Genomic DNA, 18,756 nt, shown 5'->3' with positions numbered 1-18,756 from the left:
TGTGTCATGTCTTTTTGTGATACTGGGCTTTTCTGCTTGCTGTGGGAATGCTGCAGAGGCATGTTAGCATTTTGCTGAGTAAGTGTGGTGCGAGCTCCATATGTAAACAGGGATCAGTCACTAGATGAGAGAAAAGGGCTGTTCTTCCAGGGCTATGGCTGTCTCTTGCATGCACCTCAACCTTCACAACCCCTGCAGGGTTTTGTAAATTAAATGTGGGGCTAGATTCTGGGAAAAATATATGCTTGTGGGAATGTCAGTCTAGATAACTCTGGTGTCTCCTCCTGCTTTGATACCTATAAATTTGTGAATGAAATAAATCCTCCTGATTCTTCCCATCCTCTCCATCCTGATTATTCTTCTGTCCACAGGGGAGCAAGGACTTTCACTGCTCTCAATATTAATAATAACACCACCAGTTGCTCTGCAACATGGAAATGGGCAAGCTTAAATAGCACACTTCTTTAAATCGGTTGCCTGTAGGGTCATGAAGGAATTTCCCATCAAATGCAATTAGCTAATTTGTTCTCTTCTGTTTTATTAGTAGTCAAGTGTTGTTTTCCTCTGAAACATCAGTAGCCTAGGTTAGGAAAGGAGAGGAGTAGACCAGTACAAGCAGAGAATTCCTCTTAGGTACCTGGCTGATGTGGACTGCACACACATTCAGGGTCAAACTGATCATGCTTACTCGGATCTTTGCTAGTGGCACGTAGGAGGTTAGTCTGGTGAGGATAAACACTCTGACATGATCCAACTAAAGACAGATTCTTGAAATTTGATTGAGACATAGCAGAACATGAGTGACCTGTACAATTTGTGTAGAACAGAGAATGATTTTACTTTCTGGGGTTTCAGTTTTATGTTTTACATTTTATTTATTTTTACTTTCTCTGTAATTGTATCTACAGTTCATATCCATGAAGGCTTCTCAGCTTATGACTTTATTCTAGGAAGTGCCACATCAAGAAAAAAATTCTTTATCAGACTTTGAAGATTTGCTCTGCCTGTCTCTGATCTTATACAGAAAGAAAGAGAATTTTATCCTAACTGCAAGTCATTTTGGTTTGGTTTTTTTCAGTGGTCAGTGATTTTTGAGAACATTCCTGTAGCTCTGCCTGCAGCAGATTTGGAGAGGCAGGCCCCACTGGCTGATGTTACTGTTCCCAAGCAAAACCTCATCTCTTTCAAGGTAACTAGGCAATATGTATGAAAAAAAAGCTTAAAAGGCAAGACAAATAAACCTAAGCAAACATATGTAATTCTACACTTCCAAACCTTTTGGCATTGCAATAATATTAGGAAAATAATTTTTATTTTTGAACTTTTTTAATTGCGTTTTGCCAGGGATTTCAGCATATATATATTCAAAACATACTTGAAGACCGAAACTAAATGCTAATAGATAAATGCAAAAGCTGGAGCTAAAATAGAATACCCCAAGGGTTTCACAGAAATGTTCAGCCAAAATCAATTTTTCTTTGCTCTTCTTTCCCTTCACTTTGCATTCTGTTTCCAGCCTCAGCTCACTCTCTACATATGTCTTCAACTGTAAGATTTTTAAAACAAAGACCCTGTTATTCACCATCATGATGAAGGATTTAAGTAAAGAATTTTATAATTTAAAAGTGGCTGAAAAATTTGTGCACGGGGCGGGACAAAAGTGAAATCCTGCGTCTTCCATCAGGGCTAGATACCATTCATTTTTAAGCCTGCTATTGTCAAACACGTACGTGAGTGACATGTTATCAGCACAATGAAAATCATTAGGGTAAGAAAATAACTTCATTTGTTCTTTTAATGTTTGGAGCACAAATAGCAAGAAGGCACAGCAGCTTTCATAACAAACATGTTAACCCCCACATGCTCTGCTTAATTACGATTTCTGGCTTCCTGTATTTCCCCTGAGGCTACTGGCACCATAAGTAAACTGGCACAGATTTTATTTATTCTGAATATGCTGAGCTGCAACGTGCAAGTAGTTCGGCAGGTGCTTCACAAGCAACTGAGCCGTTCCAGCAGTGAGGACAGGAGCCGTCTGACAGAGGAGCGACACATCAGCAGGGAACAGAATCAATGTACCCCTCCCTGTCACCATGGCTACCACTCAGCAGGCGTTTTTTGGGCAGAAGAGGCAATTTAAGCAACTGCTGATTTCTTATTACTGCCCCTGCATCACCCCCTCCGTAGGTCAGGTATGAGTGTGTAGTAGGCCACAGCATTTATCAGATCAGGAAACTAGTCCTGATCCAGCTGGAAAATAATCTCTTTTTTCGACTCACTCTTTTCCAAACAGTCCGTTTTCTCGTTCGATTCATCTCATCCATTCAGCCACACAAATATACTGTGTCTGTGTAATGGAGGAGATGGCAGAAGGGCAGGGACAAGTGGCTTAAGAGATGGGGACTGCTGGTGAGTTAAGCAGCATTATCACTCAGCGCAAGCCGTGATGGAGCCGGAGCTCTCGTTGAGGCTGTGGTTTGTTGTTGAGTGTTTAGATCCGTTTGGCAGCCCAGGTTCCTCGCCACCCTGTCCGGCCCGCTCCCCAGCTCCCCTGCTGCCTCGTTGCAAGTGGTTACGCAGCTGCACAAGGAACCTGACAGGGGAACCCATCTGCCTGTAGAATGATCCAGTAAAAAATGGGTATGGTTATGACACTGCGGGGATACCACGTGAAGTATATCACAATTCGTTTTGTTTTGGCAGAGTAGTGTTCTAAAGCCTTCAGGTTTAAGGCTATCAAATGTGTCAGAGTGACACAGTCAAGTCACATGTGGAAGGGAAGTGTGACTTTCCTTCCCTAAATATGTTCCATGGCTGGATGCATCTCTCCAAGGAGAAGTGTTACAAAGCCTTGTTCACAAACCTGCTATTAAACATGTGAAGTTGTTAAAATGTCACTGTGGATAAAGGATATATGGAGCTGAATGAAGGTGGTAGTAGAATATAGGGTTGGGAATTAAATAATATTGCAAGGCTGCACAAAAGTCACTCACACTCAAACAAAAACCTATCTAGAGAAGTCAGAGCACATTTGAAATAAATTGTTTATAGTTTATTCATGACAGTTTTCATTTATGGTAAGATTCTTTTAAGACCAGTGATAATGTAAAGCACTAGAAACAGGGATGCTATGAGTTTATACGGATTTATTTATACGGTTACGTAAATGTACGTAGGCCATATATTTATACATTATATGCCATTGATAGTACATATTATATTAAATACAATAAATACATATTGCCACAACATTTTTTGCTTCAAATCTTGAAAAAAACCAAGCATGGTTTCCAGTCAGATTGCAGCAGCGACACTGCAAGCTGTTGTCAGCCTGCCCAGCACAGCTGTGAAAAATTCTGTGAAAACGTGAAACTCTCAGCCAGGCCCGATACCGCTAACCACACGGTGCAGGGGCAGGCCCCGCCGCCTCTGCCCTGCCCAGGCTGGGGCGCGTGAGACTCTGCAGACACTACGGACTCGAAAAACCCAGCGAAGAATCGCTGCGTCCACTTTAAATCTGAGTCAAAGTTGCTTGTAACTTCTTAAAAATGAACACAAGCTGTCCTTGTCCTTGAAAAGCCAGGAGTTTCCCATCCTGGAGAGAGGCACTAACTCCAAGGACATCAGCAGTGTTACGCGCTCCGCGGTCGTAATTTTTAGTTGTGACAGCGGAACGGCAACCCGTCTCCCTGAAGGCACTTCTGAAAAAGTCTGTCTGTAAAAAATCTGCAATGATGTGACCAGGAAAACCGCATTTATTTGTAGTAAATGCATACAGGGGACCAGATGCCACTGAAAAACCTGTAAAGCCACGCACCGCAAAGTTTGGAAGTAGCGGCCCAGGCGGATGGTGGGAGCCGAAGGGGACCTTTCGGTGCGGCCGCAGCAGGGCAGAGGCTGGGGCCGGCACCGCCGGCGCTGCCCGTGCCTCGGTCCAGGCCGAAGCCGCGCCGCTGCCGCCGGGGCCAAGGCCGCCGCGGGGCACCGCCGGAGCGGCTCGGCGCCGGGGCCAGGGCTCCTGCCGGCGCTCAGCGCGGGGGAGCGGCAGCTCAGCCCGCTGCCCGGCCGGGGGGGCTGGCAGCATCCCCGGGGCGCGGAGCCGGGGGGCGGGGGGGCCGGGGCTGGCGGAGGCGGTGTCGGTGTCGGTGTCGGTGTCGGTGTCGCAGCCGCCGGCTGCGTGGCGGCGAGCCCCGGCCGCCCGTCACGTGCTCGGTGTGTTGCATTGTGTTTGCGGCGGAGGGAGGGCTGGCCGTGTCAGTGATCAATGTCATGACTTCCTCCTCGGGCTGGAGCAGTATCAGAGCACAGCTGAAGGAAGCTGATTACTGCTGGTTTCAAATTGGCTGGGAACAATACACACACACACGCACACGCACGCACACACACGCACACGCAGCCCGCACCCTGGCTCCCGCGTCGCCGCTCCGCGCCGGGGGGGAAGATGAGCTCAGGGGACGTCGTTTGCACTGGATGGCTCATCAAATCACCCCCCGAGAAGAAACTCAAGAGATACGTAAGTGTAGAGGCTCCGCTGAGATATATATATTTTTTTTTTTTTTTTTTTTTTTTTTCCCCCTGGCTAAACGGATTTCGGCATGTGCTCGGTGTCTTACTCTTCCTTTGCAATGTCTCGCCTGTTTCGGCTTCGCCTTGGACCAAAACAAAAAGATTTACAAGTCCATGCGCTTATGGAGTATCTTAATTTTCACCGATATTCTTGTGCCCTTTGGAATTAACCTTTCCCGGCTCGTAAGATTATAATACTTCAGTTGTTATGCAACATAGCTTTAGGTTAAAAACCACATTTTGGTTTCAGTTAATGTTGCCGTAACTAACAGAATTGTTGTAACAGAATTTCAGATGTCACTTTTCCAGGGAAGGGCAAGAACCTTCTGCAGAAAAAAACCCTAATGCTTTAAATTCTGAGGCTCTGCTTTGTTAAGATGCTCTCTAATTTCTATGACACTTGCTAAAGGCAACATCTGCAGTAGTTTTGTTTACCAATTCAATATGCCAGATGCAACTGCTAGCAGAACGCTTTACTTTTCATCTCTGATAAAGAGGTGCTAGAAGATGCCATGCTGTAAAGTTCCTGATAGCTGAAAGGTGGAGGGGGCTGGCGAGAAGCAGCGAGCAGCGCACGCATGGAGAGCTGCGACTGCATTCTGTGTGAAGGGGGCCCCTTGTTTCGTTCTCTATCTGCCTGCCTGTTTTTCTGACAAAAAAAAAAAAAAAAAAAAAAAGGGTGTGTGTTGCAAACATAGGAAACTGTATCATTGCAGGGCTGCGAGGAAGGCACTCCGGGTAGAAATAAATGACCCTTAAAAAAACTGCTTGGGACAGCACTAAAAATGTAAGCCCATCGTGGGCCATTTTGCATACTCACTTGTGATGGTTCTTCCTCAGGCATGTTGTTACTGTTGATACACTTTTGGAATCGGTACTACTCGTTTGAGTCACGCACTTCTAACCTAACTTACCCCAGAGCACTGCACTGTGCTAGAAGGATGCCACCATATGTGCCTCTCGCACTCCCGAGCCACATACAGAGCTTACATCATTTGTCGTATTCACTTCTGTTTATCAGCATTTTTTCTGGACTGCTGATGTTAGCTTTCTCGACTCATAAGAGGAATAACTGTCTTGTGAGGAATGTGGTAGATATCATTTGGTAGTGTATTTTTTCTTCACACTAAAATCTAGGAGAAAGGATAATTTACTGATGTTAGAATTTACTTTTAACTTATTCTAAGCCAGAGCTGCTTCTTTTAGATCACAGTATTGCATTGAACTCGTTGAATATTTGCTTTGTTCAGTTAGCATTTTCCAGTTCTAAAATAACCACTATGATGTGTCTCAAGGGAGCTGCAAATGAAATATGGATATCTAATTTTTGTTATATTTTGTAACGAGTGTACTAATAGCACCGTATAGCAGGCACTAGACAATGTAAGAGCCACTGATTCACCCAGCTGGTATCATTAGTAACTCTGTCAGTGAAGCTATTTTTGATGACTCAATATTCATAAAAGGGCAAAGTAGAGAAAACAGAATGTGATAAAGCTGGGATTTGAAAGCCCCCATTATACAGTCAAGATAATAGTCACAACAGGGGCTCTGATCAGCTCACAAGACTAGCTGCAGTCTGCTCTGCTCAGATTTTGCACTACAAAACCTAGGGAAATCGGGTCGATGTTATTCTTCAAACATCAACCACTAGATTAGCCAGATCTCTGCAGATTAGGCTTTGTTTTCTGGTTAGGAGGATAAACTACTCCTTTGTCCATAATAAAGCAGAAAGAAATCTGCTGCAAGTACAGCAAAGATTAATGTCCTTTCTCGTATGACTGGTTACACAGCAGATGCTACAAACCAAATGGAATTGTGTCTTACCCGCCGTACACTATTTTTTTTTCTACTTTTTACATAGTTTCACCAGCATGGTAGCTTGTGCATCTTGCACTGGGGTGGTAGATGGCTCAGGCTGAACCACAGTGACTGCTTAAAAACAACACAAGCTTTAAAACAATGACTGTTTAAACTGACTTCAGTAGGTGTCAAGTGTCAGCCGCTTACAGGAGAATGGTGTTGGCTCTGGTTCTGAACTGACAACATACATAAATCCCCAAGCTTTCCACCACCCTTTGTGTTCAGCTGGCAAAACCTATGGTCTGAGCTGAAGCTGCCAGGGAGCTTCACATGCGGGCTTGGTCTGCTGCTCGTTGGGACCTACCTCTCCTCCCCTGGAGCCACTCGGTTGCTCTCACCGGGTTGTCTCCCAGTGCACATTTTCCTGAGTTCAGCATCTGGCCTTTGTAAGGTCCAGCCTGAGGGTCTCTTGTTTTACACACAGATAAATTCTTAATCCTCAATCTATTTCAATCACTGAGAAAATCCAATTAATTTCAGTGGAATCTGTAGTTAAGAGACCAGACAAAGTGATGAATTCAGGTTGCGAGACTGGGAACCGCAAGTAGTCCCACTGAAGCCACTGAGAATATTTACAGTGTTTATAAAATTAAACAAATACATCTTTGCAAGATTGGAGCCTAAAGACCAAAGTATACCTTCATTTGTGCTTGTTCTCTGATGAAAGCAGTTAGGTTTTCTACACATAAACAAGTCAGAATTTGGCTCTAGGTAAGCAGAATGTTATTTTCAAAACTTTGAAAAGTGAAAAGCAGGTGTTAAGGGTCTGTATTTTTCCTGTAATGTCTTACAAAGCTGATGCTCTTAGTAGCACTATTCTTAGAAGTGTCTTATCATTCCCTAACAAAGGCTGCTCTCTTACATGTGCAGGAAACGAACGTGAGATTAATTACCCAAGCATAACTTTCTGTAAAAACAGAGAGCTTAATGCTAAATGCAGAGGATTCATTAGAAAGCACAGGGAGCTTCACTTCAGCGGGCAAATACTCTAATAGCAGTTTAGTAGCATGTACAATGCTTTTCCCTCTGTCTGATACTTGAACCATGAATCCACCACGTCAGCCTATCTAAAGAGGCAGTTGTGCAAGGAGTCTCCCGGGAGAGCGTTTGGTGTGCGTTGCAGTTCTTTGTCCCCTAAGTGCGACCTGAAAGCTGTGCTGCTCTCATTTCCTCACTTGGTTCCAGCTTTTCTCACCGGTCGGGGCTGTGTGGGCCTGAGGGGTGCCAGGGAACCCCCGAAGCTCTGGGGGAGCTGGCTGTGGGGCAGGGGCGACAGAGGAAGAAGCTGCTACCAAAAACTAGGAAGCGGTGGTGGTGGAGGTGAAGTCCATCATGCTCTAGACCAAAAATGCTAAGTTTCATGCAGAGCTTGACATTCAGCCCCACAGGAGGAAAACCTGGCCCCACTGGAGATTTTTGGTGTTGATATGAGTGGATCATGAGTACCAGCCTCTGTAGGAAATTAGATGTCATGGGAGAATCTGCTCCAGGTTTGATGGGTTTCGTAGTGCCATGTATTATTGCTGAATAGATCCAGCCAGGGATTTAGATTAGGTATTCAGAGCCGCAAGGGAAAAAGGTGTTTACATTTGTTAAACAAAATTTAAAAATTCAGAAGGCTCAGGGTGGTGTTGATCACGTATCCCAATTCTGTAACGTCAGCCTTGAACAGCCGGCTTTTTGCTACTTTTCATATGGAAATATGTCTGCTCACTGACTGGTAGTATTGGTTTTATGTTTATTGGAGAGGGGGGCGAATGGTTGCGTGGCCTAGGAAACAAAGGAGTTACTACAGCCAGTGCAAAAAGTCACTATGAGGGGAAAAAAGACATGGAAGAAGGCACAGAGGATGCCTAATGACATCAAGAGGCTAGTGCCATTGAGAAGACACGTAGTTCATGTGCTGAGAAGAAGGAGATGGGATTTTTAACAGGCAGCTGATTTCAACCTGTCCTCAAATCGCTGTCCTGTAGTTTGTCACACTTGTGAGGAGCAGCAGCGGTAGTTAGCCAGCCTGCCCGCCAGCTCCGGTGAATGCCGCGCCAGTATTTACTTACTAAGTTACGTGGTTTGCAATAGTGAAGGGCTATATACAGATGCTTGCTTGTTGTGAGTCAGTGCAGCTCCATTTAAGTCAATGCTGCACAGCTGTACCCCAGCTGAAGAGCTATTTTTAATCTTCAGTACTATACAAATTGATGAGGGAAGACCACTTGCTCAAAAAAAGGCAAGTTTCCCACTTTACTTGAGCGACTGGATTCTTCAAACAGTATTGAAAATCGAAATTCCTTGTCAGCATCTCTAGAACAAGAGTCCAAAATGGACCCTGCGTTAAGAAAACTTAGCCTTGCACTTCTTCTTGGAGCGTCTGGTCTGGGAAGACAAATAGAGGTGTAAGTTAAGGTACCAGATGCAAAAAGCTAGCAAAGCAGCGTCCGTTCCTGCTGTCTCTGCGCGAGGGGCAGGCAGCGCTGTCGGGAGGGCACAGCAGCAAGTAGCTGCAGAGGGACGGCTCTGACTGTTGGGGGGATCTGCCAGAACTTGACCACAGCACACCATTGCTAGGGTTTTACAAGATAAGAGAATCTAGACGACTTCTCCATTTTTAGGTGAAGTTCTGGTATTTATCAGGAGAACAAACAGGAAGTTACTGGCCACTAAGAAGAAAAAGTAAAGTAGAATTATGGAAGAGTTTGCTCAAGTAATAGGAACAAGAGTCCCACAGCACTGCTAAGAGTGGGGGGGATGCAGAGCGTCTGCTCTCTGATCTAGCATTGGGCTGGTGTCAGCAGAGGACACTGCCACCCTCGCCTAAAAGAAATCCCCAAGTGCTGTGTGAGGTCAAGTACTTCTGCTGGTTTGGGATTTGGGGGAAGTTTCCGAAAAATAACTATCAAAGAGAAATCTGCACGTAACTTTTGTCCATAAGCCTTTTTATTTCCAAATGCTCCCTACAAAGCCTCAACTCTGGAGCTCTGTCCTCTCTGAATAGAGAGTTACGGCCACCTTTCATACCCTGCTGGAATCAACATCCTGAACTCTCATTGAAATAACTGAGTTTGTTTAACCAATTTGTGCAGGTTTGGTAACTCCGGTTAATAGGCTGGGTGGGAGTAGGAGTCCCGCGTGATGGAGAAAGTTGACAGAGCCTTTTAGCTGGTTCTAGTCGTAAGTTTTGTACCTATATTTTTCCTGCTGTTACTTCATTTTAAAATCCAGCGTATATTCTATCTGGTTTGTATATTAAGGAAGAACTCGATTTTGAGAAAATGAAGACTTTCATGCAGAAGCTCCTGTGCTGCAAACTGTGTGTTCCCTTCTCTGTGAAATCCTGAACAAATTGATCTCACTGGTAAAATAACAGCAGAAAATTTATTTTAGGGAGGCATTTCCATCATTAGAGTTAAACATTTGTAATTATCTAAGTGCGAATCAGACCATTTTCCACCACTTAAGCTTGTTTTGGTAAGTTAAGTGCGATGTTTATTCTAGACCATTTTCTTCCATTTTAACCGTGTTTTGGTAGTTCAAATGCAATGCTTAATGAGATAGGCTGACTTCTAAGAAAAAAATAATTTCTAAAAAACACTGCTGTTCTTGGCAACCTGTGTATCAGAATGTTAAGCAGAATAATTTCCCTTGGATTATTTATTTGGGTGGAGCCGTAATGGCCCTGAAGCCCCAGTTTAATCTTTGACTACATGTTTTCAGTTCACAGGAATGTCCAGCTATTGGTTTCTTTTCAAAACAGAAACCTGCAAGTTATCAGGTCTTTGCATTCAAAAATAGAGACTTAAAAAAAACATGCTAGTTTGAAATAAAGAAGGAAATGTTAACTTGAGTGGTAATTAAACTAGTGATGCAATCAAACATGTCTTAGAGGAAAAAATGTTACACGTAGTACTTTGGTGAACTCTTTGTTGTAGCATGAAAACTATAATATGAATAAATACGTCATTTCTACCAATAATGCATTAAAATGTTATGAATGTGTATTATGCCAATTTGATAGGTTTTTAGAGAAGGGGACAAGTTTACTCCTATAATGTTACTCAGTAGAGAAACAGTCGTTTTTATTTGCTTTCTTGTCCTCTTCATTTGAGTTGGAAATGAATTAGTAATGTGATAAGACAAGGAAAAAATGCCATCTTTGAAATGAAATTTGCATGTCAAAACATTACATCCAGCCAGATAAAATAGAGTTTCCTCTCATTTAGTTCTTGAATAAAATGCAATACTTCAACTTTTTTCTGCTTTACAATAATATCCTTGACTTGTTTCAGTTTGTGTTGCATCAGAAAAAAAAAACAACCCACAACAAACATATAGCCATGCAAAACTCAGTTTTAAAATCTGCTGCAACTTGGTATTTGTTAAAAATAAACCAAACCCAATGTCTGTTCTTCATGGCAGAAAAATACTCCCTTTCCGAGGCTAACTCATTTGTTGCTTTGTAATTGTTAGAATAAGACAACTGTTCTTAGAGATTTTGTTATTCCCTTCCCTTCTGATGCCAGAAACCCCACCTGACCCCTGCAGTCAAAACTGCTTTGTAGCTTTCCACAAAAGCCTTGAACAGCGCATTTCAGTTATTCAATATCCTCTCCCATAGAGCATTTTACAGAAAGGCAGTAAAATGTCATTATTAGTGCGAATTTAAAATTAGTTAAATGAAGGTGTTAATTTAAATGGAACTTAGATTGTCATCTGAAAGTTTTGAACCATTTTTGGCAATGCTTTTTAAAAGACAACAGTTTCTGTGAGCCCTGTTAGTGACAAATAGTATTCATCCTGTGACTCCCAAGTCTCGGGGACCATGGGTTATGTATCCATATTTCTGTTGGACAGAATAATGGCCATAATGGGACCCTGTCTAAATTTGCAACTGTTGTAATCTCAGCAGAGTGCACAGTTTGTGAACAATCTGTTTTTACATACCAGACTTGGAAACTGTTTGTAGAAGTTCAAGGATTTTACAGTTGTGAAGCCATTTTTTTTAAGCTGACATGAACTGGACGTGCCAAGGAGAAGCCAATAGTTCGGAACAAGCGTGAACTATGTTTTACTTGCAGACTTTACAAACTGTGCAGTAAAGCCACTAAGTTTACAGATGTATTTAGTTTATAAATGTTGGGAAAGCTGAATGCGTATGCCTGCTGTAAAGCTACACTTCCAAGATCTGTTGCCAATTCCACAGAAAAGCCACCGGCATTCAGAGGTGACTGCGTGCTGATCAAATCGCTATGAGATGAGAAAAAGCATCTGAAGAGATGCCAGCTGAGTTTACAGTAGCAATGAAGAAACAGTTTCATGAGAAGTCATCCACTGCTTCATGAAGTGCTCACTGCAATTCCACCTACTACATCTGTATTGTTTACTAATATTTATAGTGGAAGCTTTGGAAGCTTCAGTTTTATTTTTAAAAAGTTCAACATTTTGAACCCATCCTAAGAAAATGATTGAGTTCTTATTGAGGCCTTAGGTTTAAAAATAAGAAGCACTTAAGTAGCTCAGGGAATTGCTTTTTTGCAATATTTAGGCACATTGCTCCCACTGAAATAGGGATTTGCAAAATGTTTTCACTGGGCACTCCTCTGACTCCAGGGCTGGTTTTACAGGTCTTCACTGGCTAACTTTCCCTGTAAAACAGTGGGATTTGGACTGTCAGCAGAAAATGGGACTGTTACTCCAACTTCACTTTGTGCTTTTTAAAATGTTCCTTTTTGACACATCACTCTGAGCGTCATATCACCCTTGAGCTATGGATTATAAAACAATGGTGAACTGTTTTTGGAAAGTGAGGGAAAAACACCAGATAAATCCCATCATTATTTCAGTATCCTCCCCAAACTCACGCTTTCGTCTGTGCTGAGCCTGAGAAATATTCAAGCTGAAACATCACTAAGACAAACAAACAAAAAGGTTAGGGGACAGTCTGGTTGGCACAGGACGAACAGGCTTTGTAACAGTGACACTGCTTTGGTTCCCCTGTGCATCCCTCTGCATCAGGTTTGCAGACTGGAAACCTAATAATACTGGCTTGTAAAGGGAAAAATAGAAGCCTTTATTGAAGTGTTACTAGACTGCAATGCTTTAACAGTTTTCTTACGAAAAATATGTTCCTTTTTTTTCTTTTTTTCAAATTCACAACTGAAAGTACTGTTGCTATGTTACTGTAATGGTGTGTAGGCTGCTAAATAAATAGAGGGAGTTTAGTCCATGCCAGAAATAGAAAGCCAGGTCAGAGGTGACATTTGGGACATGTTGAGAAAAAAGAGAATATATAATTATTTCTTTCCTTCCTATCATTCTCTTCAGCCTCAATAACCCCAGACTGCTTAGAAGGAAATTACAACAGAATTTCTGGACATGTGAGAGTACTAAAAATTGACACCTCTGGAGTTCCACTAAGTCTTTTAGCTTTGTTTTTTTGTAAGATCAAATTTGCAAGGGAAACTGGTAGAACTGTGGCACCTTACACACTTGTGAATTGAATAGCTACTTCGAGGTATCAAAGGGCATGGGGAACTGTTGAGAATTCACTCTGCAAAGGTGTGCTCAGAAGCAAAAATCTGACAGAGGGAACAAGCCTTGAGAAAATGTGCTCCTGTGAAGCCAGAAACAGGAAATTTGAGTCCATTGTCCATTTTGGGATAGTCTGGCAGGTTACCCAGGACCAGATACACAAAAACGTGCTTAGGCTCTTGTGCGAGTAGCCCTAGGTACCTGATGGCACCTTCAGCTGCCTAGACATCTCTGTAAACCTGGCTTGTGAACGTGCATGAGCGCTCGTCTGTACAGCAGGGTCATTTTTATCCCTCCTCTGCTGCCTGCATATGCTCCTTATGTGCATACCTTCACACGACGAGCTCTCGTTTAAGCTCCAGCACCCGATTCACTAAATGATGGGAACTGCAAGCCGCTAATGTGAGAATTAGAGCCCAGTCCTCCTTCCATCCACGCCAGTCAGAGCAGAAGCAGCCCTTATCCTAGGAACGAGCCCTCCAGCCTCGGTACTTGCAGACAGTGGCCTCTGACTATTTCCAAAACATTACTGCAGATGCTGGATGCTCTGGGCTGTGTTCCCTGAGCCACAAAGCTCCTCAGCCTCCTCCCAGCCCCTTGCGGGCATCGCTGCGGGCGTGCGCAGCGCCCCGATGCTCCGGTCCTGCCTTGCCCTTGGCCCCGCTGCTCTGGCGTGAGCATCGGCAGCCCTGGGCCCACAGCAGAGCAGCTGTGAGCTGCCAGACCTTCGCGCTAGCAGCAGGTGGGACGCAGAAACGCGGACAAAGCTTGCTCGTATGCAAGTTAATTTAGCAGATTTGTAATTAATCCGGAAGATCTTCTCTTTAAATACATATGTTTACTTATAAACAAATTATTAAGGTGACACAATATGAGGCATCTGATTTCTTTGTGAATTAGGGAAGAAGCCCACAGCCGTAACCTAAACCAGTTCAGTGCATGCAATCCCAGTAGAGATTTCTTTGTGGTGTATTTGTAGTTCCACGAATCTGTTACTTTCCTACAAAGGAACAATGTAAATGTGTCCCCTACTCAAGAGACCTTTGGATCTGAGGCATTCCAGAAAATCCCACATTTAGCATAAAACTTACAGAAGAGGATTAAATTAGAGGGTACAACGAGAATCAATGATGCTAAGTGCAGTTATTCTTGTTCCTAAATTGCAGTGGTTTTTAAATTTTCATTTTATTTGTTAACAGTCCTCGAATGGAGGGCTGGAATTTGAATGGCTAGGAGTATTTCCTAACACGATGGATGTGAATAGCTGGTTAAGAAGAAACTTTACTAATTTTCAGCCACAAGCCAACCCCTAGTGCCTTAGACCTTGAGACATGTCTGCAGAGTGTCTGAGGTTCTGTGTCAGAAAATGAATGAGTAGTTTAGGATCCATCAGACTGAAGGAGAGGGTGTTAGAGGCTTTCTTGTCCCCTGTGGAGTTCAAACCCTCGTTTGGGCTCTGTCAAATCCTTTAGCCTTGCCAGAGACTGCATTTATCTCAGACCCTACAGAGCAATTATTATGATTTATCTGTCTTCGGAGTGAATGAAATTTTACCAGGCATTTTCTACACAGAAATCTCCAGCCGGCAAAAGTGCAACCTACAGCCTGTCCTTTCCAGGGCTTTGTTGCCCACGCTCAGCAAATTGCCCAGTTTTAACCAGCAGCAGCAGCATTGCTAAGTGGAAAGGAGGATGAATTATACCCTCTGCAGTTCTGTTATGTTATCCTCCTAAAGGACCTATTTGGCTTTCATTGTATTTCCAGGTCCTTTGTGCTTGAAATGATCTTCTAAACTTTATAAGTAAACTTGGTTTGCTGGCTGGTAAATTAAAGCTGTTTGCCCATTAGTGTATTCCAAGCGGGCTGCAATGGCGTTTGCCTGTAGTCTTTGTTGGGGTGAACAGCTTGATTGTTAAAACTGAGTGAAATTATGTCAAGGCAGAAGATGGCAGACACAGCCAGGTTTCAGATAAGCTATAGTTAGCTAGGTGAAGATTAAGTGTCTTTACACTGCTGCTTTAAATCCCTAAGGACACCCCTCAGCATGGCACTTACCTTGTCGTGCGTTCAGAGGTGCTTTAGTGAAACTTGGCATCCAAGAGCCGGTGACACAAGTTTTGGAGGTGAAGAGCCAGAGCGAGCTTGAGTGAAGCAGTAGCTGTGCAGTCCTTTCCAGAACACAGTGATGGAGAGGGATAGTCACAGAGATGCACCCCAGTGATATATCTCAGGAACATTTCCAAGCAAACCATTTGCATGTACTTTAGCAACCTGAGCTATGTGAAGATTTCAGCAGCGACGGCCCTAATTCTCATGTGCTGAGAACTTACTGTGCACCCACAGGCAGGTTTCAGTTTGACTCGTTCCTCGGGTTTACTGGATTTGGAAATGGAACTGGGATCTCTATATGAGCATATCGTTGTAGATTTGAGTTCAGAGATTGGGTTTTTTTAAGAAAGCAACTGTTTTATGTGCTATCTATGCGTAGGAATAAAAGAGAAGGAGCAGAGGAAAGCACTCAGATATAAGACCTGGTACTATTAATGGTCATAAGGCCTAGGATCATTTTGTTGCAGGGCAGCTGGTCACTTCTGACTTGCACCTAGGGTTGCTGCAGTCAAGGTACCTGCTCTGAGTGGAAACATGGTCATGCAGAATCACTCCGGATCTAGTTCATGGTGCCAGTTTAGGGCAGGATCTTCATGGTTCCTTGCTGGGACTAACAAGAAAAGGCATATGACCCTACACAGCAACAGCAGCAAGTAAGTATGGTGATGTAGCACAACTGAGTCTATACCATCAAGCAGGAAACTTCTCCCTTCTAAAATAAAATGCACCTATAATGGACAGAAAGGCCAAGTAAATGTTGGCTTTAATAAGCTGCTGGAATTGGACAGGTGTGCAGTCAAACTGGAAGGTTAGATATGAAGCTTTCATTTGCATTTATCAGTTTGCACAAATCTGCTTGGAATACCTCTTTGTCCTCTCTGAAAAGATTTCAGATATAAAGTACTTAGACTCATCAGAAAAAAATGTCTTGAAATAGAAGTGGCACCTCATGTTCTCCAGCAATATAGGAGCTTAAGGAGAAACCAGCAGCCAAAAAAATGCTGTCTCAAATTCTAACCCATGATGACCATATTTATGGGGAACACTTAAATAATCTGAGCTGTTTCCTCTACATATTCCTCACTACTAACAACAGTACCTTATCACTGGTGATACCTCGTCTTCATTAAACACTGAACTTGAATATCAGAGTTGAGCTTCGGGCTTTTCCCTTTAGCTTTTGTATCAATTGGCTGGAAGCAGATCAAGTACAGAGCCATGGTCCTCGGCAACAAGGGAATGGGGAGAGAAAAGCAGATAAGAGGATTTTGCCTCCTCGTGGAAACCCCCAGATCTGCCATTGTGAGAGCCCCTGGTAGCTCCGGTGTAACTGGGAGGGGTGGTATGTGGTATGGGAACTGCAGCATTTACCAGCTTGTAATTGGAAACTGAAGACAACGGACAAGAATATGTTCAAATGCCCAGTTTCACTTTATTTTGTGTAATATCTTTCACACAAAACTTCCCACTCAAAGAGATTACAGCCAGATAGAATTATGGTGAAAAATAAAAGCAGAGTTGCAGGGAAATTGGTAACTTCTTAAAAAGAGTAAACTGTCACTGAAAAATCTCACTTTCTGTTTGACAGATAAAAATCTATGCATGGTGCAGCAATTTTGCTTTGCCTGGCATAAGATTTGCATGACTCACAGCCAGCAGCATGCTGAGGATCTAGAAATACATAATACAAAAGCAGATGCTGGCTGCTGGCCGCTGGCTGGGGAATTCCCATACCATCTTTGAAATGATGATCGTGTTTGATGGGGCAACACTCAGAGTGCGAGGCAAGTGCATATGATGTTTCTCCCTTAGGTAAGGTTATTAATCTGAAGGGTGAGAGACAGTGTGAAGGCTGCTAAACACCTACTATCGTAGCAGTCAGTCCCAGCTGGTGAGGATGGGTGATGTAATGGATCAAGCAGGAGGAGAAAGTTTTCAAATGGGAGGGTGTAAAATTTGAAAGGCTGCGCATAGGAATGAAGAGTCGCAGTCCTAATTCGAGCGCGCAGGCAGCTCAGCAGATGGCCCAGCAGATGAGTTGCTATGCACCACGGTACGTGTGAGAACATGAGAGTAACGGTGAGGCTCCGTGCAGAAACGTAGCCCTGCCGTGTGCATGGTATGGGGTAACATCAGATGCCATAGTCCTTACCCCAGCTGGGCCCTCCGTCCCCCATCAGGGCGCTTAGTTGGCTTGCACACTGAGCTTTCCACACCAGTATTTCATAGTGCCGTTCTGCATTACAGCAATTTCCTCCCCCATGCTTTGCTTTCCCTCCCCAAACAGAGCAAGAGCCATCACCAGAAGTGTAGGTCCTTGCCAGTCCCACTAACAGAGACATTACATCGCTAACTTCTCCTGCCTTAGGCTGCAGCTCGCAGCCTGAGCTGGCATGTCTCTCGGGGTGGAAAACCTCCCGCTTCAGCCTCACTGGGATGTTTTGGGTTTGTTTCCTACAGTTCCAGTTCCTCCAGCAGTGAAGTCCAGTGGCCAGAGAGATTTCATGTGCATCCTATGTGACTTTCACCTTCCCTAATAACTGCAGCTCTTTGGGAATTTTAGGGAAAAACTTCAGAAAATCTCTAAAAATCCATTCTTTGTTTAAGAACTGACCGGTTTGCATCTAACTTTCTCCAAGGGATCTGTTTTGCTGCTTACTGTTTGTGAGATTTTTGCGCTCCATTTGCAAATCACCTATGTCGTGGTTTAACCCCAGCCAGCAACTAAGCACCACGCAGCCGCTCGCTCACTCCCCCTGCCTCGGTGGGATGGGGGAGAGAATCGGAAGAGTAAGAATGAGAAACACTCCTGGGTTGAGATAAGAACAGTGTTAGGAGCTTTGTTTTTTCCAGTGGTTTTCTAACAAACCTCTGTTAATCCAGAGCAATATATTCATAAGGGAAATTTCAATAAGCCATGTTTTGTGGTACAGCAAATATCTGTCTCACTAACCAGTTTACGTGTAACATTGATGAAATGACTACCACTAAGTCGTTCCAAGAAGCTCCATTTCCAATGCAATCTACAGGAAAATTACATAGGTGTATAATGATGCATGAATTCAAATCACTATAATTATGCTGATAAACATCTTCTCAGATAGTCTTGGGATGAGTGACATCTTTTTCCTTTATGTTAAACTGCTTCTGAAGCAATATAAACTAAACTGGGAACAATGTTCTTTTTTCCAGTACCAGAGTGTTCCCATGGCATACTTACACCAGCAGCTAATGGCAGCTTAGCCATGCTAGTAAAGCTGTACACAAGCCCTCAGATTCAAGCAGCAATGACACAAGCAGTGGTAATCCCTGCTTTCCCACATGCTATCCTGTCAGATTCCTTTTACCATCTTACAGTCTTAAGAGCATAGTTCAGGTTTGGTGTCTCCTTCACCCGTGGTATATTTACTTGAATTGCAAACAAAGAGATTCTTTAATCCCTCCCATTTTTGTTACGCTTCCCTGGAGCTGGCCCTAAGAGTGCCAAGCGCAACTGAGCTCGTCCAAGGGTAGACTGTTGTTTCCATCCTGGGTTGGCCAGTCATTGGGACGACAGTAATTCTGTGAGTCCCCAATGAAGGTTGTTTGGACCAGGTGGTGGACTAGGATATACGGTTGAGAATATTTCATTATTGGACCTTCAAAGTGTGTTTAGCAAGGAGAATGTTCTGGTCTTCCATAATTAAATTCTGT

The 18,756-nt window shown here is 43.4% G+C and overlaps 1 protein-coding gene across 2 annotated transcripts in view; it reads left to right on the top strand.

Annotated features, from left to right (window-relative positions):
* The first annotated feature begins 4,400 nt into the window (after positions 1-4,400).
* GAB3 (GRB2 associated binding protein 3) overlaps positions 4,401-18,756 on the top strand; it is a 68,844-nt gene continuing 54,488 nt past the window's right edge. The window contains exon 1 of one of the 2 annotated variants that reach the window (XM_075720461.1): positions 4,401-4,513. In XM_075720461.1, the coding sequence (XP_075576576.1) occupies positions 4,442-4,513 (72 nt within the window). In that variant the 5' untranslated portion in view covers positions 4,401-4,441. The remainder of the gene's footprint in view (positions 4,514-18,756) is intronic. The other variant, XM_075720462.1, reaches the window with a different exon arrangement.

This window comes from Pelecanus crispus, chromosome 13 (assembly GCF_030463565.1).
Source record: "Pelecanus crispus isolate bPelCri1 chromosome 13, bPelCri1.pri, whole genome shotgun sequence".
Lineage (NCBI taxonomy): Eukaryota > Metazoa > Chordata > Aves > Pelecaniformes > Pelecanidae > Pelecanus > Pelecanus crispus.
The sequence above is the reverse complement of the archived record's forward strand: the minus strand, read 5'-3'. Positions and strand labels throughout refer to the sequence as shown.